Source organism: Coregonus clupeaformis, chromosome 10 (assembly GCF_020615455.1).
Source record: "Coregonus clupeaformis isolate EN_2021a chromosome 10, ASM2061545v1, whole genome shotgun sequence".
NCBI lineage: Eukaryota > Metazoa > Chordata > Actinopteri > Salmoniformes > Salmonidae > Coregonus > Coregonus clupeaformis.
This window is the reverse complement of record NC_059201.1, coordinates 5,528,020-5,544,212: the sequence shown is the minus strand read 5'-3', so window position 1 is coordinate 5,544,212 and position 16,193 is coordinate 5,528,020. Positions and strand designations below refer to the sequence as shown.

At 44.6% G+C, this 16,193-nt stretch overlaps 1 protein-coding gene and 1 non-coding gene across 2 annotated transcripts in view; both read left to right on the top strand.

Annotated features, from left to right (window-relative positions):
• The first annotated feature begins 320 nt into the window (after positions 1-320).
• LOC121574784 (neurexophilin-1) overlaps positions 321-16,193 on the top strand; it is a 73,023-nt gene continuing 57,150 nt past the window's right edge. The window contains exon 1 of the mRNA XM_041887353.1: positions 321-819. Within this exon, the coding sequence (XP_041743287.1) occupies positions 766-819 (54 nt within the window). The 5' untranslated portion in view covers positions 321-765. The remainder of the gene's footprint in view (positions 820-16,193) is intronic.
• Positions 16,017-16,093, top strand: trnag-ucc. The gene has a single exon. It is a non-coding gene; the product is annotated as a tRNA-Gly (tRNA).

The following is a 16,193-nucleotide window of genomic DNA, read 5'->3' as shown; positions in this document are numbered from 1 at the left end:
GGAGAGAGAGAGAGAGAGGGAGAGAGAAGGAAGGAGAGAGAGAGGGAGAGGGAGAGAGAAGGAAGGAGAGAGAGAGAGAGAGAGAGGGAGAGAGAAGGAAGGAGAGAGAGAGAGAGAGAGAGAGGGAGAGAGAGAGAAGGAAGGAGAGAGAGAGAGAGAGGGAGAGAGAAGGAAGGAGAGAGAGAGAGAGAGAGAGAGAGAGAGAGAAGGAAGGAGAGAGAGAGAGGGAGAGGGAAGGAAGGAAAGAGAAAGAGGGAGAGGGAAGGAAGGAGAGAGAGAGAGAGGGAGAGGGAGAGGGAAGGAATGAGAGAGAGGGAGAGGGAGAGCAAACGAACAACACATTTTCTCTTAAACCAACCTCTCGAGCTGTGAGTGGTACAGAAGATGCTCTCGTGATTCGTGATCTTCATTCTGATAAACATTCTCTTCCCGCCAAGGTGACTTTGCCTCCGCGCCCAAACTTCCCGACTTCTGTCCTCCAATAGTGTCCATCCTTCAAAACTATGGATATGCCTCTCACAAACGAAACGGCCCGGAGAAGCTTAACCTACAACTAATAGTCCGTATCGAAAACACAGTGAAATAGACAGAGAAATACCTACATCGAAACTTTTTTGGGACATTCTTTTTTTTTCTGTGTGTCTGCCTGCTCTCTCTGTGTTGGATTGTGTGCACTGTGATCCCTGCCGACCGTTGCTGCTGTGTGTATGTTAACCCAAGGAGACTCGTAGTGTCAGGGTGGTCCGCGACCGAAGGTGTGCTGCGATGAAGGTATTATTTTGGACCATTGTGATCCTCGCCCAGGGCATTCTACGAACGGTAAGAGAAAACCGGATAACGGAAAGTTACTGAACCGTAACCTATTGAAAAACAGAAAGTGCATTTTTTGTTTAGAAAACGTAACCCATAGGATAGTCACTAATTTGTAGAGTAACCAAAACCTCCAACAAGGAACTGAACCCCAAAAGCACGATACCATTTTTATGGTAAGACACTATAGAAATGTTAGGTTGGACTCAACTCCAAATAAAAATACTAGAGAATACGATACATTAGGCTATAGGCCTATTTGACATTCCACCTGTGACATATGGTGATGGACGACCAGCCTCTGTTTTTGATTAGCTCAACAAACTTTTGTCAAGTTATTGCGGGGTTTTTGACATGTTCCTTGTATTTCATGATGAAGCAGCATGTCTCCGAGAATAGTGTTTTACCAGTTCATTAGAAAGGTATGAGCTGATGTTTTCGGGAATAAAGGAATTTGTAAAGCGAGCGCATCACATCGCTTCTATTCAGCGCTGCCCTGCATGCGTTCACGCGCACACCCTGCCACGCGCGGAGCAGCAGACAGACACACAGCTCGAGTCTCTTATGAGTTCATAGCTAGCCTCGCGCCTTGCTGACTCAATTATGCCGTCTGAGCGTTTCCCTTACCCCCACTTAAGCATCCCGCCCGTTATCTATTTATCTATTTGCGCTCGCAGCAACTTCCTTGAATTTTTCTTCAGAAGTTAAACATGCCCGCAGCTTGTTTTATGTTTTATCTCAACATCACTATTCTAAGCAAAGAGTTTGTGGATTTATTATCGTTGGGGTGTACTTAGTATCTAGTGTGTGTGTGTGTGTGTGTGTGTGTGTGTGTGTGTGTGTGTGTGTGTGTGTGTGTGTGTGTGTATGTGTGTGTGTGTGTGTGTGTGTGACTTTTTTCATGTCCTGAATTTGTTCAAATGCTATTTTAAGCTATATGGTTAGGTTTAGGGTAAAGGGGTAAACGAAGGTTCTGTGAGAACACTCTTGGAACTCTGGAGGAATATGTAAGGGATAATCAACGAGGGGCTATGCGTTCTATGGAAAATAATGAACGACGTGGAAGGTTCCACGACGCGCTACCCGAGTGGAACTGACCTTCCACAGAGTTGCATTATTTTCCAGAGAACGCATAGAGCCCCGAGTTGATTATCCCTTTTATACCATGGCTATAATTTAACACATTTGCCGCTAGACATTTTTTCATTTTCTGGTAGAAATGTGTTCAACGTCCACTGAAGTAGCTAGCAAGTTGACTAGATAGCTACAGTAGTTGCCTTGGTAACCAAACAAACAGACTTGCTAGTTTAGCTAACTAAACCATCAGTCCTAGCTTGCTATTATGAAAATCGAATTCAACAATACCAATACCGTTTTCAATTCGACTTTTGGTTTCAAAAGCAGCTCAAACAAAAACATGTAAAAATGAACGATGGCCATTGAATTCTACCATGCAAGGATACAGTGCTTCACAGGGAAATAATGCATGCTCTAGAATGCCCTTCAAGCCAATCAGAAAGGAGTATTCAACAATGCCATGGTATAATAGTCTTTATTAGGGAATGCTGAAATAAGTTATTTGCCTTTGATCCATAAACCATTCAATCATCACACAGTTCACATGTGACCATGGATATATGATCTCCTTGATGTGACCTACTTCTCACATGAGTTCATCATTTGATCTGTGTCATAGGAAGAGTCATTACTAATTCTATACACCAACCTTACTATATAGAGATAGGAAAACAACACCTTCTCAATACATAAGAGATACAGTGCATTACACAAACAGTGTAACACACAATAATGTAGGCCTATGAAATGACAATATTAAAGCAGCATTCAGCAGTTGAAACAATAACAAAGCAGCCTCCCCACCCCTGGCTCGGTAAAAATCTGAGGGATGGGCCTGGATACATTTTATCACTCTCAAATACATAGACAGAGCTATGGATGCAAGGACTGAACATCCATAATATACAATTAATAGTTTTAACCATGTTTTGAGGCTATGTAGTGTTTATTTACATTTTATTTGTTTACAAACAGAGTTAAAAGCTTATATATTGGGCTCTGATGGGGTATGAAAGCTGAACTAAGCTCATGAGGCATTTATAACCTATATTCTTCAAGAATCAATGGGTACATATCATTAATTAATGCGTCCAAAATGGATGTAGCAACTGCTGATTGCCCCTTCACATCGACGGGGCTTTAGTGGAGTGGATCGAGAGTTTCAAGTTCTTTGGTGTCCACATCACCAACAACTTATCATGGTCCAAACACACCAAGAAAGTCGTAAAGAGGGCACGACAACGCCTTTCCCCCTCAGGAGACTGAAAAGATTTTGCATGGGTCCCCAGATCCTCAAAAGGTTCTACAGCTGCATCATCGAGAGCATCCAGACCGGTTGCATCACCGCCTGGTATGGCAACTGCTCGGCATCCGACCGTAAGGCGCTACAGAGGGTAGTGTGTACGGCCCAGTACATCACTGGGGCCAAGCTTCCTGCCATCCAGGACCTCTATACCAGGCGGTGTCAGAGGAAGGCCCTAATTGTTTTCAAAGACTCCAGTCACCCAAGTCATAGACTGTTCTCTCTGCTATGGCAAGCGGTACCGGAGTGCCAAGTCTAGGTCCAAAAGGCTCCTTAACAGCTTCTACCCCCAAGCCATAAGATTGCTGAACAATTAATCAAATGGCCACCCAGACTATTTGAATTGACACCCCCACTCCTTTGTTTTTACACTGCTGCTACTAGCTGTTTATTATCTATGCCTACATGTACAAATTACCTCGACTAACCTGTACCCCCACACATTGACTCGGTACCGGTACCCCCTGTATATAGCCTCATTATAGTTATTTTATTGTGTTACTTTTTATTTATTTATTTTTTACTTTAGTTTATTTAGTAAATATTTTCTTAACTCTATTTTCTTAAAACTGCATTGTTGGTTAAGCGCTTGTAAGTAAGCATTTCAAGGTAAGGCCTACACCTGTTGTATTCGGCGCATGTGACAAATACAATTTGATTTGATTTGATTTACGGTGTGAATATTGAGATGCCATACCCCACATTTAATTTTTTAATTTTTTAATTCTCTTTTATCACACTATTGTTATCATTGATGTCGTTATTTTTATGACTGCATTACATTGCCATAATTCTGGTGATTTTGTATATTTATCATAAAATGAAAACATGAATCAGAGAAAAGAAACAACAGACTCAATCCAACCTCGTGCTTAGTACCTACCCTGACAGCAGTAGCTTTCTGGCTATTTTTAAAACAACTTAAAAGCAGCCTTAAAACAAGTCTTTCTTTTTAGTGTGGAATCCAACATTAGAATCACTTGTGACAAACCTTAGCGTTAGGACTAGGAGGGCTGTGAGCGAGACTGCTGAGGTGATGATATTCCAGCAACATTACTGTGTGTGTGTAAGTGTGTTTTTGTGTGTTTTTGTGTGTTTTGTGTGTGTGTGTGTGTATGTGTGTGTGTGTGTGTGTGTGTGTGTGTGTGCTTACAGATGTGTACTCCAGTGGAGGCTGCTGAAGGGAGGACGGCTCATAGTAATGCCTGGAAGGGAGTCTATGGAATGGTATCAACCACATGGTAACCACGGTTGATACCAATCCATTGACTCCATTCCAGCCATTATTATGAGCCGTCCTCCCCACAGCAGCCTCCACTGGTGTACTCCTCGGATATGTTGGAGTGTTAAAAACATCCTGTCATCTGGCAGATTGAGGATACACCAGCTATTGTGACAGATGACACACTTAATTATTTTGAAGATTTGAATACAAACTGAAACAGTTTACTTTTCATTTATACCACAGCATTGTTGAATACTCATTTCTGATTGGTTAGAAGGGCATTCTAGAATGGACATTAAAACCAGATAACGGGACAGTTGGAAAAGATATCTGGACACCTTGCAGTCATGACACAATAAGCGCCTACACATGCAGACTGTACTTGCTACAAAGTTACAGAGAGCTAAACTAACAACCACACTAACCCAAATTGGATAAAGTGTAAACGCAGGTCCAACGAGAAAAAAGCTTTAGCCAGCTAGCTAGCATTGATTTGTTTTTGCAGAGACATATTTTGCTGGAGCATCTGATGAGTGATGAACATGAATTTATCTGGTCCTTACTGTTGCAGTCATGACGCAAGTGGCGCTATGCTGTCAAATATTCCCACGTTTCTAGTTTGACCAGCTGTTTTCAGCAACTGATATGTTTTAATTCGGTCGGTTGTCATATTGGCAGGTTTGCTAGCAACAAACTATTTAGCTAGCTTCTAGCCTAGTGTTTGATATGCAATGTGATCTCCTCGTAATGAGCGGTGTCGAGTGTCCTGACGAGAAGGCTAACTTCTTCTAGCTATGTCAAAATCGGGCATTATCAGCTCATTGTTATGGATGTATCCAAATTAATATAAAAAGAAAACAGCTACTTTGCTGTTATTCTGGCTGCAGAGGTCGTGACTGTGTTGGCCGTAGCAAGCTGGCTAGCTAGCAAGCAAGGGATAAGAACGTTGCCAGCGAGCATGGCAACGGAACATAAAGAACGAACAACTGGGTCACGTCCGTAAATGTCAAACTAATCGAACCAACAACTAGGTCGCATCTCTAGCAACAAAAAGATGAGAAAGTATGAATTTGCTTAAAAAAATGAAAATATCTATGAAAAAATTTTCCACCTCTTCTTCTGCGTCGTCCATTATTTCCAAGGTAATGTACGGAAGGTCGTCGTTTATCCCTTACTTAAATACTCCCTGTACCCTCCTCTTAGATTAAAGTCCAAATTAAGTGCAACTTTGTGTATTCTCTTTTATCTGTATAGGGAACATTTAGTAATTGATAGGGTGAAATCAATGTATTATTATTAGCCTATGGCTCTGTGAGTATTCCATGAGAGAGTTATGTGGAGAGGGTGAACGAGACAGAGAGAGGAGAGGAGAGGAGAGGAGAGGAGAGGAGAGGAGAGGAGAGGAGAGGAGAGGAGAGGGAGAGGAGAGGAGAGGAGAGGAGAGGAGAGGATGTCACACCCTGGCTCTGGGACTCATTATGTTGAGCCAGGGTGTGTGCATTCTATGTGTTTATTTCTATGTTGGTAGTTCTGTTGTGTCTATTTCTAGGTTGTTGTATTTCTTTGTTTGAGTGACTCCCAATCAGAGGTAACGAGTGTCAGCTGTTGGCTCGTTGTCTCTGATTGGGAGCCATATTTAAACTGTCTGTGTTCACCATGTGTTTGTGGGTTTTTGTTCCTTATGCGGTCAGTGTAACCGTGGACTTCACGAGTCGTGTTTTGTTTGTAATTTAGATACTTTAATATAATAAAGTCATGTTCGTTTCACACGCTGCGCCTTGGTCTACTCTCCTTTACGACGATCGTGACAGAAAAACCCACCATACCAGGACCAAGCAGCGTGTCCAGGAACAGGCAACCTGGACGTGGGAGCAGCGTCGGAGGGTCGAGAGGCAACCCCAAGAAATTTTTAGGGGGGGGCACACGGCATGGACGACGGAGGCAAAGATGGGGCGAATCCAGGAGGCCACCAGGCCAGGGGTACACCGCCCTGTACGTCCTGTGCGGATGCCTCACACAGAGTGTGTGAGGGTAGGCATTCAGCCAGGACGGGTGGTGGCCGCTGTTCACTCCAGGCCTCCTATCTGTCTCCACAGCCTGGTCCGGCCTGTTCCTGCCACCCGCACCAAGTCTACGGTGCGCGTCGCCAGCCCGACCCGGCCTGTTCCTGCCACCCGCACCAAGTCTACGGTGCGCGTCGCCAGCCCGGTCCGGCCTGTTCCTGCCACCCGCACCAAGTCTAAGGTGCGCGTCGCCAGCCCGACCCGGCCTGTTCCTGCCACTCGCACCAAACCTACGGTGCGCGTCGCCAGCCCGGTTCGGCCTGTTCCTGCCACCCGCACCAAGTCTACGGTGCGCGTCGCCAGCCCGACCCGGCCTGTTCCTGCCACTCGCACCAAACCTACGGTGCGCGTCGCCAGCCCGGTCCGGCCTGTTCCTGCCACCCGCACCAAGCCTACGGTGTGCGTCGCCAGCCCGACCCGGCCTGTTCCTGCCACTCGCACCAAACCTACGGTGCGCGTCGCCAGCCCGGTCCGGCCTGTTCCTGCCACTCGCACTAAGCCAGGGGTGCGAGAAGTCAGCCTGGTAAGGCCCATTCCTCCTCAACGCACCAAGCCAGGGGTGCGAGTCGACAGCCTGGAAAGGACCGCTCCTGTTAAGTCCAGTCCTGCTCCAGCCGGCGGGGCCAGACTGGACCAGGGGCGCATTGGGGGGTGTATTGAAGGGTGGTGGTCAAGGCCGGAGCCAGAACCGCCACCGAGGAGGTATGCCCGCCCAGCCCTCCCCTGTTTTGGTTAGTTGAGGCGCGGTCGCAGTCCGCGCCTTTAGGGGGGGGTACTGTCACACCCTGGCTCTGGGACTCATTATGTTGAGCCAGGGTGTGTGCATTCTATGTGTTTATTTCTATGTTGGTAGTTCTGTTGTGTCTATTTCTAGGTTGTTGTATTTCTTTGTTTGAGTGACTCCCAATCAGAGGTAACGAGTGTCAGCTGTTGGCTCGTTGTCTCTGATTGGGAGCCATATTTAAACTGTCTGTGTTCACCATGTGTTTGTGGGTTTTTGTTCCTTATGCGGTCAGTGTAACCGTGGACTTCACGAGTCGTGTTTTGTTTGTAATTTAGATACTTTAATATAATAAAGTCATGTTCGTTTCACACGCTGCGCCTTGGTCTACTCTCCTTTACGACGATCGTGACAGAGGAGAGGAGAGGAGAGGAGAGGAGAGGAGAGGAGAGGAGAGGAGAGAGTGAACGAGCGATGAGAGGAGAGAAGGAGAATGGGTGTGAAACAATGAGAGAGTGCTTAGTCTCCAGGCACTCCAAAGCATTGAGCATTGAAGAGGGATCATCAAAAATGTTCATGGTGGATGTAAAACAGCCCATCGGCCATCAGCCCATCCTCAAACTCAACCTTAGCTTCAACCTTATTGGCTAAGCTGGAATTATACGTTTTAAATATTTTATGAGTAGTATTAAAATATGATGATTGTTATTATTAGATTTCATGACCCTTTCATTTTACATATCTATTACATAATAGAATAGTAGAACAATAACAGATAACATTTAACACTGCACAAGACAGATAAACAATACAATAATAATAATATTCAGAAAAAAAGATAGAAACATGATTTCCCTTCTCTTTGTGCTCTCTGTCAGTAATAATAATAATAAGCCATTTAGCAGACGCTTTTATCCAAAGCGACTTACAGTCATGCGTGCATACATTTTCGTGTATGGGTGGTCCCGGGGATCGAACCCACTACCCTGACGTTACAAGCGCCGTGCTCTACCAGCAGAGCTACAGAGGACCACAGTACAAAATAAGGTATCATCTCACCTTGATCCAATCCCCGTATCTATTTATCAGCTTTATAAAACAACTAGCTGCCTGAACCCCCAGGGATATTAAAAGGAGTGAACTGCTTTAATTGCAGTGTTTTCTATTCATTTATTTTCCTTCGCTTTAGCATCTCTGTAACAGTTTTTTCTCTCTCTTTGGCACCCTCGCAAAAGAGGTGACTAAACTAAATCAAATCATCATCAAATCAAATCAAATTTGAATTGTCACATGCTTTGTAAACAACAGGTGTAGACTAACAGTGAAATGCTTACATACGGACCCTTCCCAACAATGCAGAACACACAATAAAAAATATAGTAATAATATAAACAAAAATAGTAACACAAGGAATAAATACACAATAAGAAATGATAGCTTGGCTATATACATGAGGTACCAGTACCGAGTCAATGATAGCTTGGCTATATACAAGAGGTACCAGTACCGAGTCAATGATAGCTTGGCTATATACATGAGGTACCAGTACCAAGTCAATGATAGCTTGGCTATATACATGAGGTACCAGTACCAAGTCAATGTGCAGGGGTACGAGGAAATTGAGTTAGCTATGTACATATAGGTAGGGGTAAAGTGACAAGGCAACAGGATAGATAATAGACAGTAACAGCAGCATATGTGGTGAGTGTGGAAGTATGGAATTGTGTGTGTACAGTGTGCCTGTGTGTACGTGTTACGTGTGAGTGAGTGTGTGTGTGTGTGTCTTGGAGTGTCAGTGTAAGTATGTGTGAGTGTGTGGGTAGAGTCAGTGTGTGGTTAGAGTCCAGTGTTTGGGAAGAGTCCAGTGTTTGGGTAGAGTCCAGTGTGTGTGCATAGAGTCAAAAAGAGGTAGTGCAAAAAGGGTCAATGCAGATTGTCCTGATAGCTATTTGGTTAACTATTTAGCAGTCTTATGGCTTGGGGGTAGAAGCTGTTCAGGAGCCTTTTGATCCCAGACTTAGTGCTCCGGTACCGCTTGCCGTGCGGTAGCAGAGAGAACAGTCTATGACTTGGGTGGCTGGAGTCTATGACAATTTTTAGGGCCTTCCTCTGACACCGCCTGGTATAGAGGCCCTGGATGCCATGGAGTTCGACCCCAGTGATGTACTGGGCCATACACACAACCCTCTGTGGCGCCTTGTGGTCGGATGCCGAGCAGTTGCCATATCAAGATGCTCTCTTTTTGAGGAACTAGGGTCTTTCTGGGTTAAAGATAGGTTCAATAAATACTATTTTTACTATTTTTTAATCCGTGACAGAGAGTATACATCTGAAGCACGTGCTCAGTCCATTTTCTGTCAGAAGGTAGAGCAAGCAGATAGAGTTCCACTCATTGCCAGGTGATATGGCTCAATTTGTGTGTGTGTGTGTGTGTGTGTGTGTGTGTGTGTGTGTGTGTGTGTGTGTGTGTGTGTGTGTGTGTGTGTGTGTGTGTGTGTGTGTGTGTGTGTGTGTGTGTGTGTGTGTGTGTGTGTGTGTGTGTCTGTCATCCGGCCCCATTTTCAAAACCTGGAATGATCCACAACCGGTCCCCTATTCCTAATCTGACAAATGATATTCTATGTTAACCAACCCATAATCTGTCGTGTAATCTGTTGCATCATGATGAGAAAAGCAATCACATTACTGGTACACCAAACCAGTAAGTATCTAGTTATCTATGCCTAGTGTGGATCTATCATAGCTGGTTTATTCACTCTGAAACAGCATTCATTCCCCTTGGCCAGATCAAACTACAGCCACCAGGAAATGGCACAGATATTCAGACTGTTTTTTTGTTTGTTTGGCTAGCCCACGTAGGTAGAAAACAATTATTAATTTCCGTCCCAATTCATTTTTAGACAATTGTATCCACATTTAAGTTAGGACAATGTACTGTATTTACATTAGTCACTGCTTTTTACCAAAGCCCTCTCTGACAACGAGTACAGATCACCTTGTCCATAGTCCTGAATACTTTCTGGCATCTTCTTTTCCATTGTCTAAAATACAACTAGGAGGTTATTAATAATTTCAGACCTACCGGTATGTTCTATTTATTGAGCTCAAGACCTGCCTCAGACCTCAGACTGGTTGGACACACACCGCCTCAAGATACGTGTATTGTTGCTTCTACAGTTATACAGTATATACAGTATTTGAACCAACCATTTACAGTTTTGTCAGCAATGTAATTGTGAATGTATTTATTCAAACTATATTTTTGAACTTAAGCCAATCTCTATTATGTTCTATATATTCAGATGCCTGTAATTCTCTGTGGATTATCACAGTAAATGAGATGGACAACACACACAATAACCATCAATAATCCATATACTGCTATGCACAACATTTCCTATGGAACTGTATCACATCCAACATTTACCAGTTATCTGGTTCGGCCTGTCCATCTCTCCATCACTCTCATCCTTCTGTCCATTTCTCTGGTGATTGATGTGGTCAGACAGGCCTTCTAGAATCACCTGGCCTTCCAGAATCATCTTGCCTTCTAGAATCACCTACCCTTCTAGAATCACCTGCCCTTCTAGAATCACCTGGCCTTCTAGAATCATCGTGCCTTCTAGAATCGTCTGGCCTTCTAGAATCACCTGGCCTTCCAGAACTGGTTGCCCCCCAGATTAGTTTCTGCTCCTGTTTAGAAGTGCCTATTCCACACTGTCTATCAGAGGCACTTGTTTCTCTTCACCTCGTAAAAGACAGGTTACAGTCATTTTTCTCTCCTCTCCTCTCCTCTCCTCTCCTCTCCTCTCCTCTCCTCTCCTCTCCTCTCCTCTCCTCTCCTCTCCTCTCCTCTCCTCTCCTCTCCTCTCCTCTCCTCTCCTCTCCTCTCCTCTCCTCTCCTCTGTCTCCCCTCCTGCCTCCCCCACCTCCCCTTACCTGAGTCTCTCCCTGCCAGTGCTCTGGGTCCTTCTGGGGAGGCCTGGTCTACTTCTTCTTCCACAAGATGAGACCCATCTGTTCTGTCTCTCTGCTGGTGGGCCGTGGGGTTGTTAAATTAGATCCATCCATCTATCTGGACTGATCTGGAAACCTCTAACCACTCCTCACCACTCTCCCTGGGTGGTGGGGGGGGGGGGCACACCTCAGGTCATTTACTATCAGACACTATGGATGGTGAGGGGAGGGGGTGTTAATGGTTGCTGCCCACCAGTGCTGTTTCTTCTCTCCTTCCTCTCCCGACCTGCCAGTAGGGTTGGGAGAGGAGAGGAGAGGAGAGGAGAGGAGAGAGAGAGAGAGAGAGAGAGAGAGAGAGAGAGAGAGAGAGAGAGAGAAGGGAAGAGAATGAGAGAGAGAGAGAGAGAGAGAGAGAGAGAGAGAGAGAGAGAGAGAGAGAGAGAGAGAGGATGAACGAGAGCACTGGGCTCCAGATCAGACCTCAACCTGTATGGGTTGGCAAGGCCTGGGTGTATGGTGCCCTACAGCCTGCTGTGGAGCTGACCATAGCCAGCTACTGCCCTACTCCTCCAGGACCTGCTCTCTCTCTACCCAGCCTGCCCAGCCAAAGGCAGGGTCCAGCGGGCAGGAGCCTCCTCTGTACTGGGGACAGCCTGGTAGAGGTGGAGGCGTGGTGGTGGAGGAGGGCTTCCCATACTAGTCTCCCTTAGAGAGGCCCACACACGCTGAAGCCAGGTCAAGATGCCTGAACCCTGCCGTGTCTAGCTATAGTCTGGCCTCATGTGGTGTAGCTAGCACATGCCTGGCATTTAAATTCACTCACATAGCCTAAACACACACACACACACACCATCCTTCCTTCAATGGATGGATGCCGGAGCATCTCAATGTGCTTGTGTGATGACTCACTATACACCCCCCCCCCACACACACACACACACACACACACACACACACACACACACACACAAGAGAATTCACAGTAGATGATAATGTCTAAAAAGGAATCAATTTGAGAATATTCCAGGCAATACACTCATCCCACGCAATAAGCTATGTGACAGATGCAGCTATACATTACCGTGCAGCCAACGAAGCACGCTCCAAATGAATAAGCCAAAATATAAATATATTACGGGGGCTAAGGCATGGAAAGCCAGGGAAAATGAAGAAATGCTCCCATATATGGGTACCAGGGGCACAGGGGGGTAGCCAAAGAGGGCATTTATTACACTGCAATTACCGTTGAGGTTTCACAGTCCTAATGGCAGGGGAGAAAATGAACACTTTGCAGGAAGCGATAAAGGGGACATTACAGCAGGGTTTGTCATGCCCTGCCCTCCTCCTGGGGGGGCCCTATCCATCACCATGCCTTTTAAAAGCACCTGCAGAGAGAGAGAGAGAGAGAGAGAGAGAGAGAGAGAGAGAGAGAGAGAGAGAGAGAGAGAGAGAGAGAGACTGAGGAGAGAGAGAGAGAGAGAGAGAGAGAGAGACTGAGAGAGTGAGAGAGAGAGAGAGACTGAGAGAGAGAGAGAGAGAGAGAGAGAGAGAGAGAGAGAGAGAGACAGAGAGAGAGAGAGAGAGAGAGAGAGAGAGAGAGAGAGAGAGAGAGAGAGAGAGAGAGAGAGAGAGAGAGACTGAGAGAGAGAGAGAGAGAGAGAGAGAGAGAGAGAGAGAGAGAGAGAGAGAGAGAGAGAGAGAGAGAGAGAGAGAGAGAGAGAGAGAGAGAGAGAGAGAGAGAGAGGGGAAGGCAGATAGAGAGAGAGAGTGTGTGCTCACTGCCCACAAAATGAGGTGGAACCTGAGCTGCACTTCCTGCCAAATGTATGACCATATTAGAGACACATATTTCCCTCAGATTACAGAGATCCACAAAGAATTCGAAAACAAACCCAATTTTGATAAACTCCCTTATATACTGGGTGAAAAATCACATTGTGCCATCACAGCTGCAAGATTTGTGACCTGTTGCCACAAGAAAAGGGCAACCAGTGAAGAACAAACACCATTGTAAATACAACCCATATTTATGTTTATTTATTTTCCCATTTGTACTTTAACTATTTGCACATTGTTACAACACTGTATATAGACATAATATGACATTTGAAATGTCTTCATTCTTTTGGAACTTCTGAGTGTAATGTTTACTGTTAATATTTATTGTTTATTTCACTTTTGTTTACTATCTACTTCACTAGCTTTGGCAATGTTAACATACGTTTCCCATGCCAATAAAGCCCTTAAATTGAATTGAGAGAGCGAGAGAGAGAGAGAGAGAGAGAGAGAGAGAGAGAGAGAGAGAGAGAGAGAGAGAGAGAGGGGGGAGAGAGAGGGGAGAGGGGAGAGGGGGAGAGAAGGAAGAGGAGAAAGGGAGAGAGATAGCCCCACCATTTACAGAACAGAAGAGTTGTGGCCGCTGTAAGAGACCACAGAGGCCTCTCCTCCTCATCATCATCAACATCATCTCTTATGTAGACTGTTAACTGTTGGCAGTAGCCTTCGTCTTAGTTGCATCTCTGTTATTTGTTGTGCATCTTTGCATGTGTTAAGTGAAGCTGAAGGGAGTGTACATCGGGTGACGTGGTCAGCCCTACTTTAGCTCTATTGCTCCAGTTAGAGACGTCCCCAGTCGTGGCTGAGATGGGAGATGTGAATAAACGTGTTGTCCTCTGTAGCTCTGAGGAAGGAAATAGATCCCATCATAGGAGGCGGAAAGACTGGCCGGCTGATTGTCTGATGACCACTCTGTTTGTTTCTTAATGTATGATGAGGAACTCTAGACTTGGTAGAATGACCAGTGTTACTGTGATGTTGACTATAGCTCCTCAGCTGAGCTCCTGTAGGAAAAGGTAACTGTGTGTTCCGATTCTTCACACACACTTGTATTGCTGAAGATTCACAGTGTGTGTGTTTTGCTGAAGAGTGTCAATTAAAATCAAATTGTATTGGTCGCGTACACATATTCTGCAGATGTTATCGCTGGTGCAGCGAAATGCTGATTTTTCTAGCTCCAACAGTGTAGTAATACCTAACAATACAAAACAATAAACACAAATACCATTTTTTTTTTGAAATTAAGAAATATCAGAACGAGCAATGTCAGAGTCCGGAATATAAATATATAATATATTATTATATATGATATATATATATCTGCTGTATATGTAGATATAGATAATGGTGTGAATAGACATTATGGACATTATATGAATAGAAAAGGTGTGTACAGCAGTAGTTATATTGGATGAGCCTTGACTAGAATACAGTATATGCATATGAAGTGGGTACAACAGTATGTAAACATTATTAAAGGGACCAGTGTTCCATTATTAAAGTGGCCGGTGTTCCATTATTAAAGTGACCAGTGTTCCATTATTAAAGTGACCAGTGTTCCATTATTAAAGTGACCAGTGTTCCATTATTAAAGTGACCAGTGTTCCACTATTAAAGTGACCAGTGTTCCACTATTAAAGTGACCAGTGTTCCATTATTAAAGTGACCAGTGTTAAAGTGACCAGTGTTCCATTATTAAAGTGACCAGTGTTAAAGTGACCAGTGTTCCATTATTAAAGTGGCCAGTGTTCCATGACTATATACCTAGTTTGTGTGTGCTACTATAGACAGCCTTGGGTTTTCACAGTGTTGTCTGTGATTTATAGTGACACACCTGTGAGAGATATATAGAGGAGGATTCTGTGCATGTTATGAAATATTCAAGTGTAATCCCAGAGACACCAAATATTATAACTCATACTGCAGACGGCTGGGAGTGCTCAGGGTCAGCCCCAGCACTGTGTGTGTGTGTGTGTGTGTGTGTGTGTGTGTGTGTGTGTGTGTGTGTGTGTGTGTGTGTGTGTGTGCGCGCGTGTGTGTGCGTGCGTGCGTAGGTGTGTGTTTGTTTCTGCGTGTGTGTGTGTGTGTGTGTGTGTGTGTGTGTGTGTGTGTGTGTGTGTGTGTGTGTGTGTGTGTGCGCGCGTGCGTGTGCGTGGCTGTACGGCTGGCTACAGATGTGACTGGGCTGGAAGGATTAGTTTTTATCATTTTTTAAATATCTCTACCATTGTGCCTTGTTATGCATTAATTCAGACATGCATAGAATTTATTGGAGAGAAACAAGCCAGTGGTCCTCAGCTGAAAGGATGACCCTGCTTAGCCAGCAGGACAGCACTGTAGAAATACACACTATATATACAGGACAGATTGGAAAGCTTTCTGAAATCCAATACACCAGTCTGCAGGTTGGGATTAAGATAGAGCTCTAGTAATGATTGTGTGTAATGCCATAAATCAAAGATAAATTGGGAAAAATGAAAATATAGTTTCTTATTTTGGAATGATTATGTACAGAAAATGATTTGTACAGAAAGTGATTTGTCCATAAAGCCTTTGTGTTATTGTTCTGTGGCCAAGCTTGTATAGCAAACAGATTTTTTGAGCTGAAGAAACAAGACAATAGATCTGTTTCATCTTCTACTGGCTTTCTATCATTCCAACATGTCACTTCCTTCCTTTCCATCCTCCTCTTCCATTTCCTCCTCTACTCCAACTCCTAGTGCTGACCGTCTGCCTGCGCTACTCTACTTTGATGCCAGAGGAGGCTGGTGGGAGGAGCTATAGGAGGATGGTTTCATTGTAATGGCTGGAATATAATAAATGGAACGGAAAACCACGTTTGACTCCCTTCCATTTCTGCCATTACAATAAACCCGTCCTCCTACAGCTCCTCCCACAAGCCTCCACTGTTTGATGCCATTCATTTCTTCAGCTTTTGCCAGTGAAGCTGATTAAAATGTAGGCCTTGTAGATATGAACTGTGTCAGGCCAATTCTGTATCTATTAGTACTGCCATAGTAGTGTGGCCCCCTGTAGCTCAGTTGGTAGAGCATGGCGCTTCCAACGCCAGGGTTGTGGTTTCGTTTCCCACGGGGGGGCCAGTATGAAAAAATTTATGCACTCACTAACTGTAAGTCGCTCTGGATAAGTGCGTCTGCTAAATGACTAAAATGTCAAATGTACTACGGGTAGTCTGTAGCA